General features: G+C 45.4%; 1 protein-coding gene across 4 annotated transcripts in view; it reads right to left on the minus strand.

Annotated features, from left to right (window-relative positions):
- The window catches only part of SGPL1 (sphingosine-1-phosphate lyase 1), an 82,784-nt gene that overhangs the window by 50,448 nt on the left and 9,688 nt on the right, over positions 1 to 22,648 (minus strand). The window contains exons 1-2 of one of the 4 annotated variants that reach the window (XM_017548847.2): positions 10,104 to 10,342; positions 9,320 to 9,389 (exon numbers count right to left, since the gene is read on the minus strand). In XM_017548847.2, coding sequence (XP_017404336.1) covers positions 9,320 to 9,346 — 27 coding nt within the window. In that variant the 5' untranslated portion in view covers positions 9,347 to 9,389; positions 10,104 to 10,342. Of the gene's footprint in view, positions 1 to 557; positions 647 to 9,319; positions 9,390 to 10,103; positions 10,343 to 22,648 lie in introns of those variants that run through there. The other 3 variants (XM_017548848.2, XM_037745828.1, XM_037745829.1) reach the window with 3 other exon arrangements.

The following is a 22,648-nucleotide window of genomic DNA, read 5'->3' on the forward strand; positions in this document are numbered from 1 at the left end:
ATCCCCGGAGTTGAAGGCTGCAGGGAGCACTACTGCCTGGGCAACAGAGTGAAACCCTATCTTGGAAAAAATGAAAATAAAAAAATAAAATAAAAGTCTATACAGCTTCAGGAAAGAGTTCTCAGGGCTCTCCTCCATGTGTGGTATGCAGATGACAGAAATTTAACATCTGTTGCCCAAAGCTAAATCCAGAAGTTATATATGAAAACTCTCTGGGAGTGTAAATTAGTACAACCACTTTGGAAATCTGTTTAGCAGTACATATTTGCATACAACAACTCTATTTACATTTTATGTTTACCAAGACATGTTCAGGAAGGCAGCACTGTCATTCACAATAGCCAAAAAATTGGAAACCTAAATGTCCTACAACTATAGAATTAGTTACAATGAAGTTATACACTGTAACACTACACAGCAATCAGCAAGAAAAACTAGTGCTACCTAAAAACATGACTGAATCTCACAGACACAATGTTGAGCAAAAAGGGAACTCATAAAAGACCATCTACTGTATTTTTCCATTTTATGTAAAGTTCATAATCAGCAAAACTAACCTGTGGTGAGAAAAATGATTACCTTCAGTAGGTATCAACTGGGAAGGGACATAAGCTGGCTAGAGCGCTAGAAATGTTTAATATCTTGATCTGGGGAGTATATTCATAGATGAATATTAACTGTCCTGCACAATTAAGATCTGTGTCTTTTACTGTACGCAAGCTGGGGCTCAAAAAAGAAAGCCCTATGATTTTTTAAACTCAAAAATGACTCATTCACTTTACAAAATAACAGAACAAATCACTGATACATAAAGCCTGAATAATGGGCTAGGAGGATTGTTCTGTAGTTTCTGCCTATACTAACAGGCAACTCATTCATTCACCATGCATTTGCAGTTTCCTATTTCATGACAAAAAACTGATATTATGTTATGTCAACAGGCAAATTATATGAAAAGCTCAACTTACAAGATGTAACAATTTTAAATCTGAATGCACCTAGTAACAAAACCTCAGCATATATACAGCAAAATCTAATAATAATAGAACTAAAAAGGAGAAATAACTGATAAGGCATATGACTTGAAGAGGCAGCCACAAAACAGAAAATCCACGTGGCTGGTAAACACTTAAAAGGGTACTTAATCACATCACTTATCAGGAAATGCATATGGAGATTTACAATCAGATTTTCCCCGCTCACTACATTGGCAAAAGAAGCTTTATAAATATCAGGTTTGCCAGTTGGGTGGAAATAAGAACTCTCACATATTGTTGATAGTGGTATAAATTGTACTGGCCTCTTTAGAAAAGTTTAGCAGTATCTAGTGAAGTTAGGGGTGTATGCCTTTACAATCAGCAATTCCACTCTCAGGCATAAATCCCAGAAAAACTGTTTCACTTGTAATCACTTGTTATATAAGAAAGTTCATAACAATAATGTTTGAAAAAGCCTCAAAATGGAAACAACCCAAATATGAATTATAAGTCAAATGAATAATTGCAGTTTAGTCACACAATACTATATATACAGCAATGAAAATGAATGAACTTACACTATATGCAATAACATGGATGAATCTCATGAATACTGAGCATCACAGGAAAATCACAAAAATAAAAATACATATACATCCATGTAAATCAAGTTAAAAAAAACAAACTAAACTTAGGATGCATACACAGGTGGTTAACACTATTTTTGAAAAGGCAAGGGAATAATTATTCTAAAAGTCAGAGCAGTGGTTATCCCTTGAGGGGAAGGAAGGAAATATATGTAACAGAGTGAAGTGTACAGGGTTAGAGGTAAATGTTTTATTTCCTAATCTGGTATCACTGTTTTCTTTATATTGTTCATTAAAATGCTGATATGTGCTTTCTATACTGTTCTGCACATATAATAAATTCCAAAAGAATTTCTACTTATAAAAGAAAGGCAAGGCCTTCCTTTTCCCTTTCCTCTTCCTCTTCATGAATGAAACATGAACCTGACAGGTGGAACCCCAGGCAGCTACCCTGGCCAGGAGGGGATGCACTACTGATAATGGAACGACAAGACAGAGCAGCCTGGAGCCCCAAAAACCCAGGAATGGTCTTACCAGCCAGGGACTGCCTATTCCTGTTTTCTCTTTATTTGATTTTTTATGTCCTATTTTTTATGTATTTCTAATAAATAAACTTTTTAATGTCCTATTTTATTTATTTTTTATTTTTATTTATTTATTTTTTTTTGAGACAGAGTCTCACTCTGTTACCCAGGCTGTAGTGCAATGGCATGACCTCGGCTCACTGCAACCTCCACCTCCCTGGTTCAAGTGATTCTCCTGCCTCAGCCTCCCAAGTAGCTGGGATTACAGGCGCCCACCACCACACTCAGCTAATTTTTGTATTTTTAATAAAGACAGGATTTCACCATGTTGCCCAGGCTGGTCTTGAGCTCCTGGCATCACGTGATCCGCCCACCTCAGCCTCCCAAAGTGTTGGAATTACAAGCATGAGCCACCGTGCCAGCCAGTTTTCCCTTACTTTAAAGAAACACATTTATATCTTTAAAAAAAATATCTATTACTTTAAGTTTTTGTTATATACACTCAAACCTAATTCTAGCTGATGCATTCAGTGATCTGGACACATGAAAAATTTTCTAAAAAGTAAAGCTGAACAACAGTGTAAAGAACTCCCTGAGAAAGTATGCAGCACTCACTTCTGACAGGGAGTAGAGGGATCCCTAGGCAGCAAGAAAGCTGGACTGCAGAACTTCTAAAAGCCCTTCAAGCAATTAAGATTCTAAGGCTACTACTGGAACAAAGCAGATCTGGGCTTGTCAAAGCTGTGGCAACTGTGTGTCTCTGAATCTATCCTGCTACAATCAGTGAGAACATGCCCTTTCTATAACAATCCATGTCCTATCCACCTTCAAGCTTCTGTTCAACAATTATCTCCTCATTTGTGCCTTTTAAGAAGAACTTGACCTGAACTCCAGCATGCTGGGTGTTCTCCCCTCCAGATGATCTCCTCCTCCAGATCCTCCACCTAGCCTTTTCCAGCTGTGCTATGTGCCTCCGGATATAACCCTCTGACCTATATCAACCAGACTTCTTAACCTTTGGTTTCCAGTTGGGTTAGACCAACGGGAGGCTATAGCAGATCAGAGGGTAGGAAAAGACTTTGAAGTATTTACTCCCCTTGATTTCCTTCCTGCTGGGTCACTGGCTGGGATTCCTACAGGTTACCTTCTCCTTCATCTCAACTCTCTCAAAGTTCCAGAAACGACTCCCTTCCTTGCCCTCTCACAGGCTTAAGAGTGATCATGGCTCTCCTGTTGCTAGCTAGCCCCTAGATGTTTTACCTAGATGTTTTCCTTAAACCTGCTCAGCCTTGTAAATAGTCCCTTGATCCCCTAGTATGTTGCTGTAGTATGCCAAGATATGACTGACATATCCACAAACTACTCACAGCCTTCGCTATTCCATCTTCTCAGAGGGCCCCTATCTCCCCTTCCCCCACAGCATGGTTTTTCTCTCAGTAATTGTGTTCTGTAGGTTTACACATACAGACTGATTCATATCAATTCCCTTTGGAAATCCTTATCCACAGGCTGATTCTCAATTCTGCCATCAATGTGTACAAACTGTATATAATATTAGATTGGGTAAAACCTAATTAAGAAGACAAATATTACTAAAAATTCCTGACACATAGACTGAAAAGCTAAGTCAAATACTGGGATTTGGATTCTGTTTAGAACTCCCTTTTGCTTTAAACCAAAGGCTGTGGAAATTATTATAGATCTGTTTCACTTATAACATGAGGAGAATGCCAAATACAGTGCTCATCCTACAATGGCAACTCAAACGTCAACCAACTTTTTAATGTCCTATCTACCCATCCCAGTGATTTTCCCTTTCTTCTAGCAAATCCTACAAACGAGACATGAGGCTCTAACAATAGAACAGAGCCCCGAAGGTCACTTTTTCAGTTTATTACTTAAATCCCACTTGAGATTCAGAAAGCAAGCATCCCTGAAAAAGATTCATGAGTCACAGACAAAGAGGCTCGGGGACCTGAAAAGATTTAATTTTTGTACCCAAAAACAGAACTGAGGGAAGCCTGCTGTTTGCAAAACAAGAGTGGTGCAGAAATGTTGCAAAGGAAAGCATTTCTTAAGAATTCTGCACTGCTATAGAAGATCATGCACACTGCACACTCTTCAGTATATATTCCTGAGCAGCAAGGCTTGACCCATGTACAAAATAACCCCAAGTGAGACAATAACAGACACGTTATCCTCCAAGAAAAGAATCACTCCCCTGCCCATAAGAAAGCACAGACTACACAGATATGTAGGTATCTATGGTAAGAAACTTCAGACCAGTTTCTCAACCTCAGCTCTACTGACATTCTAGGCCAGATAATTCTCGGTTCGGGAGACTGTGTACATTGTAGGGTATTTCATTGCATCCCTAACCTCCACCTACTAGATGTCAGCAGAACTCATCAGGTGTGACAACCCAAAAGTCTCTAGACATTGCCAAATGTCGCCGGGGGGGGGGGGTGCAAAATTGATCCTGGTCAAGAACCACTGCCATGATAAGCAATTATCACTCAAACCCCCCCAGCACCACCAGGCTGCACATGCTAACCTTGATTCATCTATGAATACCAGCTAATTTAGTCATCATTTTCTGATGGGAAGAGAAAAAAGCCACCTAAGGGGTAGACCTGGCTTTATAAAGTATCTTTTCCTTAAAAACCACAAGTATTTGGCCACTTGCAAAGTGATACCACCTCTAGCACCAGAGAGGAGAGTATGAATAAAACGAATGGTTGCCAAGGGGGAGAAAGGCTGCTACAAAACTACCTGACTTGAATTCCCTCTGACATCATTGCAGCTCTCAGCAGATGAACACACTCACTCACTTTATTCTTTATGAGACACAGGCGGAAAGTACTGCAGTCTACGACATGTCACATATGAGCAAATGGAAAAAGGCAAGCAAACTGTCCTAATCAAATGAGAACAAAATTGAAGACAGGAACTCACTGAGGGTTGACAGCCCAAGCCCCTCAGTCCAGATTCAAGGCTTGTTATACGTGGACTCTAGGTCATCTCCAGGTTTTCTCTCACAGCATACTGTCCAAACAAGTGGCTTTCAACCCTATGACCCAATGTCCTCTTTTTATAACAAATATTCTGTAATGCCCTTTAGCTATTCTGAAATGACATTTAAAGATTGTAACACTACACCTGCAGACACAAATTTTAAAATTTCAATATAACACCTTAAATGCAATGTAAGGGAAAATAAAACACAATTTGGTTTGTGTGTTTTTGTTTTGAGACAGTCTCGCTCTGTTGCCCAGGCTGAAACGTAGTGGTACAACATCAGCTCACTGCAACCTCCACCTCCCAGGTTCAAGCAATTCTCTTGCTCAGCCTCCTGAGTAGGCAGGATTACAAGCGTGTGCCACGACACCCAGCTAATGGTTTGTATTTTTAGTGGAGACAGGGTTTCGCCACGTTGGCCAGGCTGATCTAGAACACCTGGCCTCAAGTGCTCTGCCCGCCTCAGCCTCCCGAAGTGCTGGGATTACAGGCATGAGCCACAACGCCCGACCCAATAAACAAGATTTAATAAAACATGTATTTTCCGATAGCACTACACTAGAAAAAAAAAGATTCCCTCCTCCCCCAGACTCCCTTTCCCAAAGTGCCCCCTAGAGGCCAGAGCCATCCTACCCCACCTGCTCCACACAGACCCTCTCCCATCAGTCACAATGGTCAGCAACCTCTGCCCTTACCACGGGCAAGCACACAAAGTAGGTAAGAGGGAAGGATATGAAGTCAGACCAACTGAGGCCAAACTTGGCTCCACCACTCAACTACTGTGGTTACCCTCTATAAGCCTAGTTTTTCATCTATAAAAGAAGGATGCCAAAAGGTTTTTGTGAAAATTAAGTACAGTATTCCCACACTTAAAATGTAATACATGCTGAATAAATGTTAGCTATCGGAGTTAACAATACTATTCCTAAATCCACCTAGTATTGTTTTCCAGCTTCTGCTCACTTATTCCATTAGCAGAAAAGATGGAAGACTGACTATCCACTTATCAGAGACACTCTTCAAAAGACTTGGGTATAAGAAGCCACATCACAGGCCAGGTGCAGTGGCTCATGCCTGTAATCCCAGCACTTTAGGAGGCCAAGACAGGCAGTTGGATCCCTTGAGCCCAGGAGTTGGATACCAGCCTACGCAACATGGCAAAATACCATCTCTACAAAAAAATACAAAAATCAGCCAGGAGTGGTGGTATGTGCCTGTCATCCCAGCTACTCAGGAAGCTGAGGTGGAAGGATCATCTGAGCCCCAGAGATCAAGGATGCAGTAAGCTGAGATCACGTCACTGCACTCCAACCTGGGTGTCAGAGTGAGACCTTGCCTCCAAAAAAAAGAAGCTGCATCACATGACTTCTAAGATTGTTTCTAATTCTGAGATGCTACACTGCACTGAGGTTTTATCATTCACTTAGGTCCTTTCGTCCCAGTTGGAGGGTCAAGAACGCATCTTACATATCATATAACATAGTTAGAGAAACACCTCATACAATGATGGTTTAGTGTGCAGCTGAAAACCCAGCCTTGGTCACTGGTTCTTCACCATTTAATCCCAAATAGTATTATACATTACAGTCATGGAATGAATGACAGCTTTTCCAGTGAAAAGCACTTCATGCAGCCTGTATGTTTTCTTCAGAAAGTGATGACTGTCTAGGGCCACTTGCATCTATGTGAATTAATTCCTTACAGCAACAAGCAAAGCAACACTCCTAAACATTCTAGATTAACAAGTGAAGAAGTCAAAAAAGGTGGTGGCAACAGCCAGACAAATACCTCAGAACAAAACTGATTCCAAAGATAATATTCTGAGTAAAAGCAGTCATTGCTCTATTAAAGTAAACGCATAGGCCCTAGAAGTAATAGGCACATCTCTGTGCATGGAGAAATATCCTACTTACATATAAGAACCTATAATTTACATAAACATATTCATCTATAAAAGGAAAAACAGAAACTGTCAATTACTACAAGTCCCTCTGCATTAACTAGCCAAGATGCTCACAGCAGTTATTTCTGGGTGATAAATTACTCCGGGGGGTAGAGGGGAATGAAGGAGGATGTAGAAGATGGGGGGGATTAACAAATCCTTGTTCCTTTTGCTTATTTATAGTTTCCAGTATTTCTAACACAATGCTCTCTTAATAAGAACTTTAAGTCATATACGGTTATTTATTAAAAATCCACGAAATTTGGGGCAAGAAACCATTTTCGATGAACTTTTCATTGTGATCTGTGGATAACCTAAATATTCACCTATGTCTCTCACATACAACCTAAAATCATCCTAGTTCCCCGCCTCAAATCACAATGCAATGGATCAAAACTTAGTTTCTCTCTTCTCTATTCCCCCTGCAGACCTTACAGGTCATGCCACTACGATGTCAGCACTGAGCATAAGAAAACCTCACTACCAGTTTTTGCCAGTTTCCCAGTGATACCAACCCACCCTCTGGGATAGTGAGATAAAAGAGAGAAATGAATTGTTTTTAAATCACTGATTTTGCACTGAGAGAAATGACTTATTTAAAAAAAAAAAAAAGAAAAAAAAAAATCCTTGGCTGGGTGCAGTGGCTCATACATTTAAGTAATCCCAGCCCTTTGGGAGGCCAAGGCGGTAGATTACCTGAGGTTAAGAGTTTGAGACCCTGGCTAACATGGCAAAACCCCATCTCTATTAAAAATACAAAAATTAGCCAGGCACGGTGGCGTGCACCTGTAATCCCAGCTACTCGGGAGGCTGGGGCAGGAGAATCGCTTGAAGAACTCGAGAGGCAGAGGTTGCAGTGAGCAAAGATCATGCCATTGCACTCCAGCCTGGGCAACAAGAGCGAACTCAACCTCAAAAAAAAAAAAAAAAAAAAAAAACACTAAACCCGACACTTTTTCTATATCACCATTTCACAGATATGAACCCCCCACAATTCTCACACTGAAAAGCCTATAAAGAATAATAAATGTCCCAAAAATAAAATGTCATTTTGGTAAACACACATTTAGCAACACTATTCTTCCCTGCTCAGTACAACAGCACAGAAAGACCTCAGGAGGCGAGGAAACAGCCTCTAAAACAGGCATACCTCTCTGCCCAACAAAAGAACTTAAATACAGACTGGTTCAATCCAACAAGCATTTGTTAAGCACTAACTATATTCAGAGCACCATGCTAGGTGTTTATTCATCTCTAAAAAAGTAGACATGATATCTGCCTGCCAGGGAACCATAACTCTAATCTGGAAGGCAAACACTCAAGATGAACTAATATATATGGCAGACCCTGATAAAATGTAATAACAGAGGTTTCAAATCTGCTCTGTTAGTATGGAAAGGGAGGGATTAAAACTGCAATAATTAGAAAAAGAAAGCCAGGAGAGGTGGCTCGTGCTCCTAGTCCTAGCTACTCCAGAGGCTGAAGCAAGAGGATGGCTTGAAGTGGGAGTTCCAGCTGCAGTGAGCTATGATTATGCCTGTAAACAGCCACTGAACTCCAGGCTGAGCAACATAGCAAGACCCTGTCTCATTTATTAAAAAAAAAAAAAAAAGAATTTTGAAAAAGATTCTTCAATGTTTTAAGTTCTACATATACTGTATTGATATATTTAATTCAGCCATTTATTCACCCTGATCATTCATCCAAAATAAAAGGTGGTTGGCCGAACTTGGTGGTAATCCCAGCACTTTGGAAGGCCAAGGCCCGCGGATCACCTGAGGTTAGGAGTTCAAGACCAGCCTGGCTAACATGGTGAAACCCTGTCTCTACTAAAAATACAAAAAGTAGCTGGGCATGGCAAATCCCAGCATTTTGGGTGGCCAAGGCCAGTGGATCACTTAAGGTCAAGAGTTTGATACCAGCCTGGCCAACATGGCGAAACTCCAACTCTACTAAAAATACAAAAATTAGCCAGGTGTGGTGGCAAGCGCCTGGAATCCCAGCTACTTAGGAGGCTAAGGCAGCAGAGTCGCTTGAACCTGGGAGGTGGAGGTTGCATGGTGAGCCGAGATCGCACCACTGCACTCCAGCCTGGGCAACGGTGAGACTCTGTCTCCAAAAAGAAACAAAGCAAAACAAAATAAAAGGTGGCAGAAATGCTCAGCTACCAAAAGCAAGCATCAGAGGTGAAATCTACACACTGGGATCCTTTGAACTAAAAAAACCGAGACAAGCGCCTTGGAACCAGGAGGATGTCTGCAAAAGGCTCACCAACATCAGAAGGTCTGTGCTAGGCATCTTCCTCGTTCAGCCTCCTCTCCTTGCTCCCCTTCTTCAGAATCTGTAAAAGGGAACCAGGTTTGTTTACTTCTAGAGCTTTAAACTGTCTCACCGGCCCGCCTAGATTCGCCAGAGTAGCCAAGTTATGGTTCTCCCTCTCCTTTGAAGGCTCAGATTTCATTCCCAGATATTACACTTCACCCCCTGCACGAGACTAGCGAATCAGAATCCTGCTGCAACTAGGTTTCCCTCCCACAGCTGATGAAACGAATCCAGACCCAGACTCCCACAAAGCATTCCACCCAGGTGGATAGATACTAGGGGAGACGCCCCGTATGCGCGCGATCAGGGTAGGGAGCCCAGAGCCCAGCCCAGGCCACCTAACCCGGGCTGAGGTGTGCGGGGTCCTGAGAATGCCAGGGTCCTGCCTCCTCCGCACTCCCTTCAGAGGTAGCCCGGACTTGCTCCCGTCGTCACGCCTCCCTGTTCGCAGGCCTCCCCTCCCTTTGGAGGACCAGCAAACCCTAGCTGCCCACGCCCACTCCTACTCCCGCGGCAGGAGTGGGGTCCAGGCCCGCCCCCACCGCAGCCCCGCGCCCGCCTGCCGTCCACTCACTCGGACCTCGGCGGCTGGTGCCCACGCCTTCAGCCCGCCTCCGCCCTGGCCACAGCCGCCCCACGCCTCTGCGCGTCCCCGGCCTCTGTCCTCTTCTCAACCCGCCGCGCCTCCATCCCGACCCTCCCCGCGCCCCAGAGCCCGCGGCGGACCCTCCACCTCCTCACGCCGGAACCAGCTTCCAGTCTGCTTCCCTCGAGCACTCTCCCACCACTGCCAGCTCCACGTTCCACGTCTACCTCAGCGCGCGACCGATTCGCGAGCCAAAGGATTCGAGGTCCCAGGTCGCCTCCGCCGCCGCCAGGATTAGAGGCCCGGCCGCCGCCGGCCCCGCCCCTCCCGGAAATGGCTTCGGGGCGCCGGCCTGGCTCGCGGACCCCGCCGTGCGCGGCCCCGCTGCCACCAGCCGCGCGCACGCCCGGACCCGGGCCCCACGGCGTGTGCGCGCCGCCTACTGGCCAGGCAGCAGGCTGCACCCAGACCCTCCAGTGGCTGTCTCAACCAGGCCGTCCTGGGGGTCGCTGTGGGATCCTGACGGTCACCAACTTCTCTTCCAGGCTGCCTTTAAAAAAACACTTTCTGGTCACATTTGGCCACTTGGAACTCCCTGAGAGAGTAGGCCTGCAGGGCATTGTACAAACTAATCCAAAACAGCCACAGAGTTAGGTCTCTAGAAGAAGGTTTTGGGATTTTAATGAATGAGCAAGGCATTTGACCTTTCTCATGCATCAAAATCCCAAGACCTGTCTCTTTCCTGGGACGGGGACTTCATTTTTCCATCGAGGTCAGTGGTGCGTGAAGAAAAGCAACATGGAAACTCATTTAATGGAAATGCCATCCCCAGCCTCCCCTCCACCACCGCCCCTCGAAAAAAATGGAGAGCAGAGACTATTCTGCCATCGCTACTACTTTTCATGAGCAGTGCTGGGAATCATCTTACCCGCAAGCGCAAGGGCCTACTGGGATCACAAAGGTCACCTTCATTTCCTGACCAAAAAAACTAAGTCTCAGCTGGGTGCAGTGGCTTACGTCGGTAATCCCAGCACTTTGAGAGACTGAGGCCAGAGGATCGTCTGAGCCCAAGAGTTCTAGATCAGCCTGAGCACATACCGAGACCCCCAGCTCCAAAACGAAAAGAAAAAACTAAGTCTCAGATAGGTTTCCCATGACTTTTTCATGTTGTCATGGATTGCTTTAGTGGAAGCAGAAGGCAGTGCAGTTACCTGGAACCAACTGGTCAGGGACCTGCATTCAAGATTATTTTTTCAGTAGATTTTTAAATGACATCTAGGTGGAATCTTGAAATCTCTCAAACAAAAATGACACTAATGAGGGTACCCAATTCCGACCCCTTGGAAAATGTTGCCATGACACTAAAATGAGGGTATCATCATCACTACCACCGTTATCCTCATGTAGTGCTTTCAGGATGAAATATGCTATCACAGCTGCCCTCCTCTGCACACCCCATCCGCACTTCCCGGTTCCCCAGCCAGAATGGTTAAGGCCCTGAAAGACTGTAACAGGTTATCTTTAGGCTTCCTCATCCCCATTCCATCAGAACTCCCAGACATCTCTACCATCCAGAGCCCCCAACTCAGGCACAAACACCCCCATACGCTTACCCCTCTCACTACTGTTACCCAGCAGACATGAATTCTCAGTGTTTACGGGTCAGAAAACGTTCTGGGACCTCCTGCCAATGCCTGCTCATCAAGAGTTGCTTTGGGGTTTCATGCATACCTTCCCATTCCCCACCTCCTACCCTTCTGCTTTAATTCTTCCTCAGATCCAGGAACTGCACATCTCCTCTCCCATCTTCTTGTTAGCTACCACCCTACCCCATCCTTTAATCTAGAATCTGTGCACCCAGATGACTACAGGGCGGGGTCATGTCTGATTCCTCCCTAAACCCTGACACACAGTATGCCGTCTGCTCATTCTTCCCAGATGCACAAACCAATTCAATCACACTGAAGGATCCTTACTTTGCCAAGAACTATGCTAGGCACCTTTACATACAAGCTTTATTTATGTCCTGACCTGCACAGATCAGGTGACTCTCATCATCTCTCAACTTGTAAACAAGGACACCAACACCAAAGAAGGACATGATCCTCCCAAAGACACACAGGCAGGATGGGGGTGGAGTTTGCCTGGGAGTTTGGATGGGGATCCAAGGCCTCAGACTTTGTAGGGAGGAACTCAAATACGCAGAAACAGTTCCAGAGAGAGATGCAGCTCCTGGCAGTTCCTGGCAGAGCCCAGCCTAGAACATGGATCTGGGCTTGCAATTCTGTGAGCCTATGAAGCTGTGTGTGTGTGTGTGAAAGAGAGAGAGAGAGAGAGAGAAAGTGCAGCATTGGCATCACCTGAGAGCTTGTTATAAATGGAGGTTCTTGGAGCCCCACTCCAGACCTCCTGAATCAGAATCTATATCTTAACAAGGTCCCCAGGTGATCTCAATGCACAAGAAAGTAAGAAGTACTTCCCTAGACCCTCTTTTTGCAGAGAAAGCACAATTTTTGTTTGCTTATTTAGAAATGGGGTCTCAATATGTTGCCCAGGCTGGAGTGTAGTGGCTATTTACACCTGTGATCATAGCTCAGTACAGTCTTGAACTCCTGGGCTCAAGCAATCCTCCCCTCTCTCAGCCCCCTGAGTAGCCGAGACTACGACACACGGTGCTTTGCCCAGACAGAAGGCACGATAGTTGTATTAAGTTTGTGGGTTGTTTGGCATGGCTTAAGGAGGTGGATAAAGAGGGTATTTGTGTGGGGCTGCGGAGGGAACCAGTGCTCCCCAGCTGTCCTTTGATACCATCATGGTACCTTCCAGGATGAAGACAAAAGATTGTCATTCGGGTGTCAGTGAGGCCCTGAAATTCCCATAGATGACAGAAGCCCTGGGGAGGGGGAGGGAGGTGCAGAGCAAGATGGCCTGGGATATTTTCCCTCCTTAGTTTAGGCTGGGAGGATCTCCCTGCAGTGCTTGTGTCTACCATCGTTTAAACAATTCATGCCAGCAAATCTGGTTCTGCTTAAAATGGCAGTCATCCAAGACCAAGTTAGTGACAGCCTCCCCCTCATGCATGAGCACACACTCCTACTCTAAAAAGCAGGCGCACACACTCTCCTGCCTCCATTCTTGTTTCTAACTCCCCTTGCTCAGCTGAGGACCTTCTTGGGAAGTTCACTTCAAGACAGGGCTGTGGGCAGATCTTAGGAGGTTTGCAGCGGCTGGGCCTGTCCTGGAAAGGAATGGCCCATAGGAAACCAACAAACAGTTCCTGGAGCCCAGAATGCCCAAGAAGGAGCAGGAAACCAGCACACAGCTCCAGCAGCAGGCTGGGCTGGTCACAGCAGAGCTGGCCACCAGGGGAGGGAGAGGCCAAGGGCCAGACAGACATGGGAGCACCCACAGCAGGGACCAAATGCCCTGACATTGCCGACTGCAGTGAGAAAGGGGCAGCGAGTCACAGGCCCCCTGCTTCACCCAGGTAAGTGTCCCAGGTGCCAGTTTGATCAAAGTCAGAGTGGCCAAGCCCTCAGAGAGCCAAGAGTTATTTCCCAAGGAAACATCTTTCCTAAAGAAGCCCACTGATAGGGTTTGGCTCCATGTCTTCACCCAAATCTCATCTCATATTGTAACTCCCGGCTGGGTCAGTGGCTCAAGCCTGTAATCCCAGCACTCCGGGAGGCCGAGGTGGGAGGATCACAAGGTCAAGAGATGGAGACCATCCTGGCCAACACGGTAAAACCTCGTCTCTATTAAAAATAAAAAATTAGCTGGGTGTGGTGGCGCATGCCTGTAGTACCAGCTACTGAGGAGGCTGAGGCAGAATTGCTTGAACACTTGAGGCAGGGGAAGTGGAGGTTGCAGTGAGCCTAGATCATGCCACTGCACTCTAGCCTGGCCACAGAGCAAGACTCCATCTCAAAAAAAAAAAAAAAAAAAAAGAATTGTAACTCTGTAACGCCCACTTCTAGAGGGAGGGAGGAAATTGGATCATGGGGGCAGTTCCCCATGCTGTTCTCGTGGCAGTGAGAGATTACTCATGAGATCTGATGGTTTTGTAAGTGTTTGGAAGTTCTTCCTTCGTTCTTCTCTCTCCCGCTGCCTTGTGAAGAAGGTGCTTGCTTCTCCTTCACCATCCACCGTGATTTTAAGTTTCCTGAGGCCTCCCCAGCTATGTGGAACTGTGGGTCAGTTAAACCTCTTTCCTTTCTAAATTACCCAGTCTCAGGGAAGTTCTTAATAACAGCATGAAACGGACTAATACACCCACCATTGTTGCTTCCAAGCTGCACAGTCACTAGAAAACATCAAAAACTGAGAGCAACTGTTTATCCAACACTGAATACATATAAACTTCCTTTGACGAAATAGCTTTGAAGGCAGGGAAGCAGGCCTCTACTCAGGAATCATTGTATGGCTTCCAGCAAGTTGTTTTAACTGTCCAAACCTGGGCTTCCTCCTTTGTAAAGCAAGAATTAACAACGACCCTAGGACAGTTGGGGCATGTAAGAGATGCATGTGTGTCCCCATCACATATGAGGCCTGATCCACCATAGGCACTCAAGGATTGTTACTATTATTATTATTAATTTACAAAGACAATGCCTCACTATGTCGCCCATGCTGCCCCTGAGGAGACTCAAGTGATTCTCCCACCTTAGCCTCCCAAAGTGCTGGGATAACATGTGTGAGCCATGGTGCCCTGCCAAGAATTATTGGTCTAACGCCCTCCATATATGTATTCAGGGTGTGCTCAAATAAGATTCCAATCTGAGCCCTGTGGCTGACTAAGCCCAGCCCAGCCCTCTCACCTTGTTGCTGTAGGTTGGTTTTGATCTCTATCAGGACCTGATCCTGACAAGTTGATTCATCCTTCCAGTGTGCCCCTTGCCCTCTCTAGAGCATCCTAGACCTCTGTGAGGCTTCTCTGAGAGTTACAGATCTGTTTTCATGCAGGTTTAATTGCTTGTAGATCAATAAGTCTTAAACCAACCAGATCCCACACCCCTGTTTGTAACAAAGATTGTTTTGTAACTCCCTTTTACTATCTTCCCTGTTTGTAACAAACATTGTTTTGTAACTCCCTTTTACTATCTTGAAATCAATATAACACCATAACTTTAAAAGGGAATGTCATGATAATAAAATCATACATGAAGTTGGCAGAGGCATGGACTTACTTTTTTTTTTTAAGATGGAGTCTCGCTTTGTTGCCCAGGCAGGTGTGCAATGATGCGATCTTAGCTCACTGCAACCTCCGCCTCCTGGTTTCAAGCGATTCTCCTGTCTCAGCCTCTCGAATAGCTGGGATTACAGGCACACGCCACCACACCATTCTAATTTTTGTATTTTTAATAGGGACGGGGTTTCACCATGTTGGCCAGGCTGGTCTTGAACTCCTGACTTCGTGACCCGTCTGCCTTGGCCTCCCAAAGTGCTGGGATACAAGCGTGAGCCACTGCGCCTGGCCGAGGCATGGACTTAACAATGGATATGTTTGATGGGAATGCCATATTTAATTGAATAGTGCTGTCACTGTTTTTTTTTTATATCTGACATTTTGAAATAAGGACTAAATTAGGATATTCACAGAACTAGATACGGTCATCACGGATAGGACAGCTGCAGACAGAGACCGGTATAGAGGTGGTGTCTCGGTGACTCAATTACTATGTGAGCAGCATTCCCATGGATGATGTGATATTACAAACTGTAGATTAAGGTTGAAAGCGTTCCAAACAAAATGAAGGACAACTTACACGCAGCTGTCAACATGGTAGTTATACTCCAGGTAGGTTATATATTAAAATCATGTTTGTTGTTGTTGTTAGAGACAGAGTCTCTGTCACCCAGGCTGGAGTTTAGTGGCACAATCTGAGCTCACTGCAACCTCCATCTCCTGGGTTCAAGTGATTCTCTTGCCTCAGCTTCCCCAGTAGCTGGGATTACAGGCGCCTGCCACCAAACCCAGCTAATTTTTGTATTTTTGGTAGAGACAAGGTTTCCACATGTTGACAAGGATGGTCTCGAACTCCTGACCTAAGGTGATTCACTTGCCAGGGGATTACAGGCATAAGCCACTGTGCCCAGCTGTTTTTTTTTTTTTTTTTAAGTGAAGTTGATTACATATGTGTAAAGTGAAGTTGATTATGGCTCATGTGACTGTAAACTAGCTTTTCACCTCTATGAATATTCTGATGGTACGTTCAAAAGATGTATAGGACTCAGGACAATTCTTCATTGTGAGGGATGCATCCCATCACTGAATTCCAGAGGAACCAGCCTCATCATTATGACAACCAAAAGTTTTTTAATTTCCAGAGTGGCTTCCTAGGGAGCCCAGCTGCCCCAGTGAGAGATTCTCTTGTGGACTGATGACAAAGATACACTGCAGCACAAGCCTCATTTTAGGATCTACAGCTGAGGATTTATCAAGCCAGAGGACTTAAGCATCACCCAGGTGCCTGTGTCCATTTAGCATGGACTGTCAGCATCTCCAAGGAGCCTTTCAAAATCCACGTCAGGGCTCTCCTGGAGATGGAGTGAATGAGGTGTGAGGCCCAGACATTCCTAGATAAGAGCTGCAAAATTCTATCCATTTTTGTCTGTTTCTAAGCCTTGGTCTTGCAGCTAATGGGGGCAGAACATAGAATTCCTGACATTCTAGCCCCAGAAGCCCAGATCCAGGAAATGTAGCGAAGTTTGTGGGTTCTTGTCGGGCCGCTGGGACGCTGTGCTGTGGGGTTTTGGTTGCACCATTAACTCTCTCTGGACTTCAATTTCCTCATCTCAAAATTAGGTAGAGAGGGGAAGCTGCTCCTCACCTCTGTCAGTCTAGAGTTCTCTTTGGGCCACTGGGGTTACCCTTCCCAGAATCCTCTGTTTGGTATCTCCACCTGCCTGTCTCCAGGTGCCAAGGAAGGGCCTTCTGTCATGTGGTTACTTGGTTGGGAGAGTGTTTGTCATGGCCCTGCCGTGAGGATGATCATGTTGCCAGATTGCCCTGGGAGGCCAGGCCCTCTCACCACCCTCCTGAGTATTGACACAGATGGGACACGATAAAGAGGCTCAGTGTTATATAAGTTCTGAGTAAACAGAGGACCAGTGGGGTAATTTCAGCCCTTGGCCCTGGTTTGCTTCTTGCCTGGCCCTGTAGAACTGATTTCCAGGGTTCACTCAGAGGGGCTGGGCAGCACCTGTATTCTAGGCTCAGAGGTCAGGGTAGCCAGGGGTGTGCCCTAATCCACAAGGGGTGAAGAGCTTTTTATGTCTTAAAACTGAATGAAAGGAATCTTCTCTAGTCAGTGACTAAGGGCAGAATATTCTCTATGCTCAGCGGGAGCGACCTAGGCAGAGGGATCAAGGGCAGCTTGAGCTGAGAACACAGCAGATTCAGGAGGCAGCCAGGCAGAGAGGGGCAGGAACAGTGTACTGGCTGAGCAAGTGCTGAGGACCAGTGGTGGGGCAGTGGGGCCAGGCCGCTGTGGCCAGAGACAAGCCTGAGAGGGACGGAAGGGAGAAGCTGGCATGCAGGTCAGTAGGGGCAGGCATGGAAAATACATATGCCTTCCCGGGGCCCAGGCAGGTAATGTGACTGCTACCAATTGGGAATGTAGGCTTCGGGCTCATTCATTCAACTATTCAATGTCAGGTTGCAATATTGATGGCCTGGGATGTATCATCAAGCAAAACAAAGAGCCCTGCCCTCAAGCAACTTACATTCCACCAGAAGGAGACAGACATATAAGCATAATATATAAGTAAACTATACGGTAAGTTAGGAGATGCTTGGGGCTTTGGAAAGGGAGGAAGCAAAGTGGTGTAAGGGAAGCACAAATACGGGGCTTGGGGCAGGATGTCATGGGTACTGCAATTTTATTTATTTCATTTTTTTGAGATGGAGTCTCGCTCTGTGGCCCAGACTAAAGTTATAGTGGGGCCATCTTGGCTCACTGCAACTTCCACCTCCCAGGTTCAAGCAATTCTCCTGCCTCAGCCTCCCAAGTAACTGGGACCGGTGCACATCACCACTCCAGGCTAATTTTTGTATTTTTTTAATTGCTTTTTAGGTTTTGGGGTACATGTGAAGAACATGCAAGATCGTTGCATAGGTATCCACATGGCAGTGTGATGTGCTGCTTTCCTCCCCATCACCTATATCTGGCATTTCTCCCCATGCTATATCTCCCCAACTCCCTACCCCCTGCTTTTTAATAGAGATGCAGTTTTACCACGTTGGCCAGGCTGGTCTTGAATTCCTGACCTCGGGTAATCCACGTGCCTTGGCCTCCCAAAGTGCTGGGATTACAGTCATGAGCCACCACACCTGGCAATTTAAAATAGAATAGTAGGGTAATTCAGTGTCTCAATTTTCCAAGGAAAAACAGAAATCCACATTTTAAAAAATTCTCTCAATTTTAAAATTATGATGTCCTAGGAGCCTGCCAGAGTCAGAGATTATTCTCACTCTCTTTGCCAGGGATACTTTGGTTCTTTATATTAAACAGTGGGTTCAGCACTCCAAGAGACAGAGCCCACTTAGAGGGCTTGTTATTGACCCTGAGACACAAGCTTCAGATGTTACCAGCAATGCTTTCAGCCATCTGTGGAGCACTTCCTTTTCCATACGCCCCAGTGCTCAGAACTCCCATTTTCTTGGGGCAGACACAGGGGTTGCCTGCAGTCCCTCTCCTTGCCCAAGCTCTAGGGGAAGGACAGCAGAACAGCACGGTCCCTGGAGCAGAAATGAGGCCCATCATGCCTTCTCTTTCTTCTCCAGGTGCTACAGGCAGGGGCAACAGGCAGGTCCCTCTTTATTCTTAGTTGACAACAGGACATAGCAAGCCAGCATAGTTTCTGGACAAAAAGAGCACATAGTTTTATAGAACCATGCTGTTTTCTTGTTGCAATCTGCATAATTTATCTTGTGACCACAGTGTAACTCACTGAATCACCTCTGTTTGTTAATTCCATCTTTTTCCTCCCAAGATACAAAGGGGGGAAAAAATCTCTCGTTGTGTGGTGATGGTGAAGAGCTCTAAAAGATCATAAAGTGTGATACAACCAAGGAACTCCCAGAACTTTGGACAACTCATTCAGTTGTTTTGAAGATCTTTTAAAATGGAGATGTACTTTATGTACAGACAAGTCCAGGAATCAAAGAGCTGATGAATATTCACATAGTGAATACCATTGTTCAGTGCCACCCAGATCAAGAAACAGTATGTCACCAGTTCAACTGTTTTTTTAAATAAATGCAAATGCAGAGATGGCAAGCCTCCTGTCTGAGACCTCGAGGTCCTACAGGAAATAGTATTTTGAACAACAGCCATTGAAGTCTGTTCAGTTAAGGGACTGACAATATTCTATTTGTGTTTTAGAACAATCCCATATGCAAGGTATGGAAAATGGCTGGGAGAGAATTCATATGGGCAGACAAGGTACTCAGCAAAGAATGAAGATGCTTGGTTCCAGAACAATGGCATAAGCTTAGAAGACGGACCTTTGGAAAGTGAGAGAGCAGATTGAAGCAAGACTCCCAAAGCCACAAGCTACCCTGTGCCTGGCGAGCAGGCCCCCACATGTGCCCTCAAGCCAAGATTCCCAGGGAAGAAGTCACATACAGAGCTCAGGGCAAACTAACCCATATCTAGTGGGCTATACCTTTAACTTGTTGCAGCAAGGTTGGGGTACCTCTCCCTTAACCACCAGATTCTTTCTGACTTGAAGTTTGGTTGGCAGAAGTAACCATAGAGTGACTGTGTTCATGCTGGTGCCATTTCAGTTTATCCTAAGTGCTATGGGTTGAACTATGTCCCCCAACAATCCATGTGGTAAAGTCCTCAATCCCAGTACCTCCGAATATGGCCTTACTTGAAAATAGGGTCATGGCAGACGTAATGAGTTAAGATGAAGTACTACTGGAATAGGGTGCACCCCTAGCCTAATATGACTGGTATCCTTATAAAAAGGGGCAATTTAGATAGACATGCACAGAGGGGAACATCATGTGAAAATGAAGGTGGTAATCAGAATGATGACTTTACAAGCCAAAGACCATCAAAGGTTGCCAGCAAACCACCAGTAGCGAGGGGAGGGCCACGGAACGAGTTTTTCCTCATCTCCCTCAGAAAGAAGCAGCCCGGCCAACACCTTCATCTCAGACTTCTATCTTCCAGAACTGGGGGACAATCTGTTTCTGTTGTACAAGTCACCCCAGTTTGTGGCACTTTGTTTACAACAGCCTGATTAGCAAGCTAACACAAATAGATTCTCGTGCTAGCCCCAAGCCTCAGTAGGTTGGCAATAGAGGAATGGGAAGGGCAGGGTGGCATGACCATTCTCGGTGGCCTCATGTTCCCCCTGAGCATCCAAGTGTTGGGGCAGTGGCGGGGACTCGGAAGCCTGCGGAGCTCCCTGATAGCTGCTGCCTGCTGGCTTTCTGGGAGGCAAAGCAGCCTCGGGCTTGTCCTTGTGGGTCTGCTTGAGGGTACTGCCACATTCAGTTTTAAGGTATAAACCCACGCCTGCCACTTAGGGACAGCTGTTGCAGGAGGCACTGCAGAGGAAACCACTCACTCAGACATATTTCAAATGACCACTCTTATTATCCACTATCCATTTAATTCAAGTATGTCTAATGTTTAAACCATGTGCCCTGGCTGCCTATCCAAACACCTAACTCAACATTCCTCGCTATTGCATCACCTTAGAACAAATTAAACTCATTTCATTTGAATATTCATGTAAATTCCTTCAATACACACATCATACAAGTCCTTTAAAATAAACCGTTTATACCTAGTAGCCATCTCCTGACCTCAGCTGTCCACCTACAGGGAAGTCTTGCAAAGTTTCTAGTTGGGAACAGATGGTCCTTTGGGAATTGCCCAATGTTGTCTCAGGACATGACCTCACAATAGTAAAAACAAGTCAAAACCCAAGGCCTATTGACAAATCAGTTACAGGACAAGCATAACTAAGTCTGCAGAGGTGACCTGGGCCTCGCCCCAGCCCATATGGAAAGCACGCACTTACCTGGTAACCTCTCCATATATGGCAACCCATATCAATAATCATCTATCAATGGCTGTACTGATCTATCTGTACATTAGATCATATCTGGAGAAGACAACCTTGAAGGGCAAGACACCATAAGAAGCCCGGTTAACTGAATGCCCTTCTTGAACCTGGCCACAACGACCCCTATGATCAGCCGCTGCGTCTCTCCACCTTCATCTCCCCCATTCCCACCTCACTCTCAGACTTTATGCCCCAACCATACTCACGGTGACTATCTCGGATACTTTTGAAACTGAGGACATATTATTAAGTTTTCTGGGACAGCAAGCCTACATCGGTCTGTTCTAACGATCTGGGACTTCTGGTCTCCCTAGCCATCTAGAACAACTTAGAGTTCTCATCACATGCCCTGGGCTTTTAGAGCCCTAGACTTCTGCATGTGCTGTTCCCTTTACTTGGAGCATCCTCCTCTCCTTGGTCTACTTGCAACCTTCCCCATAAAGGCTAGAACAAGAATACTAACCAGAACCCCAAGGAGGTATATTTCAGCTCGATATTAAGAAGAACTTTCTAGCCAAGAAACCTAAACAGAAAATGAACAGGCAGCCTTAGGCAGTAGAGAGCTTCTTGTCACTGGAGGTGTTTAAATGATAAATGCTAGCAAACTATTGATAGGAATGAGGCAAGGATGCAAGCCTATAGTAGATGAATGGCCTTAATAAATACCTGAGACTCTATGACTCACTTATGCATCCATTCAGTGAATACTGGGCATCAGGCACTGTACCAAGAGCCTGATTAATTAACACACAGTAAATATACCCATGTAACCACCACATAGATCAAGGCCCCTATATTTGTCAGTGAACAAGGCAAATGTGACCTCTGACCTCTTAGAACTTACAGTCCTGCAGAAGAGATATGTAAAATTGTAGCTGGGTGTGGTAGCTCACGCCTGTAATCCCAACACATTGGCAGGCAGAGGCGGGTGATCATGAGGTCAAGAGATCGAGACCATCCTGGCCAACATGGTGAAACCCCGTCACTACTAAAAATACAAAAATTAGCTGGGTGTCATGGCACATGCCTGTAGTCCCAGCAACTTGGGAGGCTGGGGCAGGAGAATCACTTGAACCCGGGAGGTGGAGGTTTCAGTGAGCCAAGTTGGTGCCACTACACCCCAGCCTGGTGACAGAGTAAGACTCCATCTCAAGAAAAAGAAATCGTAAGAATTATTGAGTACTAAGAGAGAGTACAGGAGGAGAACTAGGTGTGGGGACCTAGTTTTGTTCCCCTAAAGCCATTTTGTTTTATGAATAGCTCAGGCTTATTCTCTCTACTCTGATGCCTGCTCTTCCAGTTGAGTGACCTTCTGAATGCTGGCTTAGACCAGTCTATACCTGTCAGCTCCAGAGCTGTGAGCCCTGCTCAGATGACAGGGCTAGGTAGCTAGGTAACTTTGATCATCCCAGGGGAAACAGGTAAGTGAGCCATGTGGGGTCTTTAACCACACCTCCTTTCTTTCCACTTCTCTTTTCTGAAAGACCATCAAAAGCCTAGTTAGGCACATCTCAGGACAATAAAGGCCCAAAAATTGCTATGATAGATGTACCCAAAGAACCTGGCAAAAACTCAAACCCTCAGAGCAGCCAACCTTCATCAAA

Source organism: Cebus imitator, unplaced genomic scaffold (genome assembly GCF_001604975.1).
Source record: "Cebus imitator isolate Cc_AM_T3 unplaced genomic scaffold, Cebus_imitator-1.0 Scaffold215, whole genome shotgun sequence".
NCBI lineage: Eukaryota > Metazoa > Chordata > Mammalia > Primates > Cebidae > Cebus > Cebus imitator.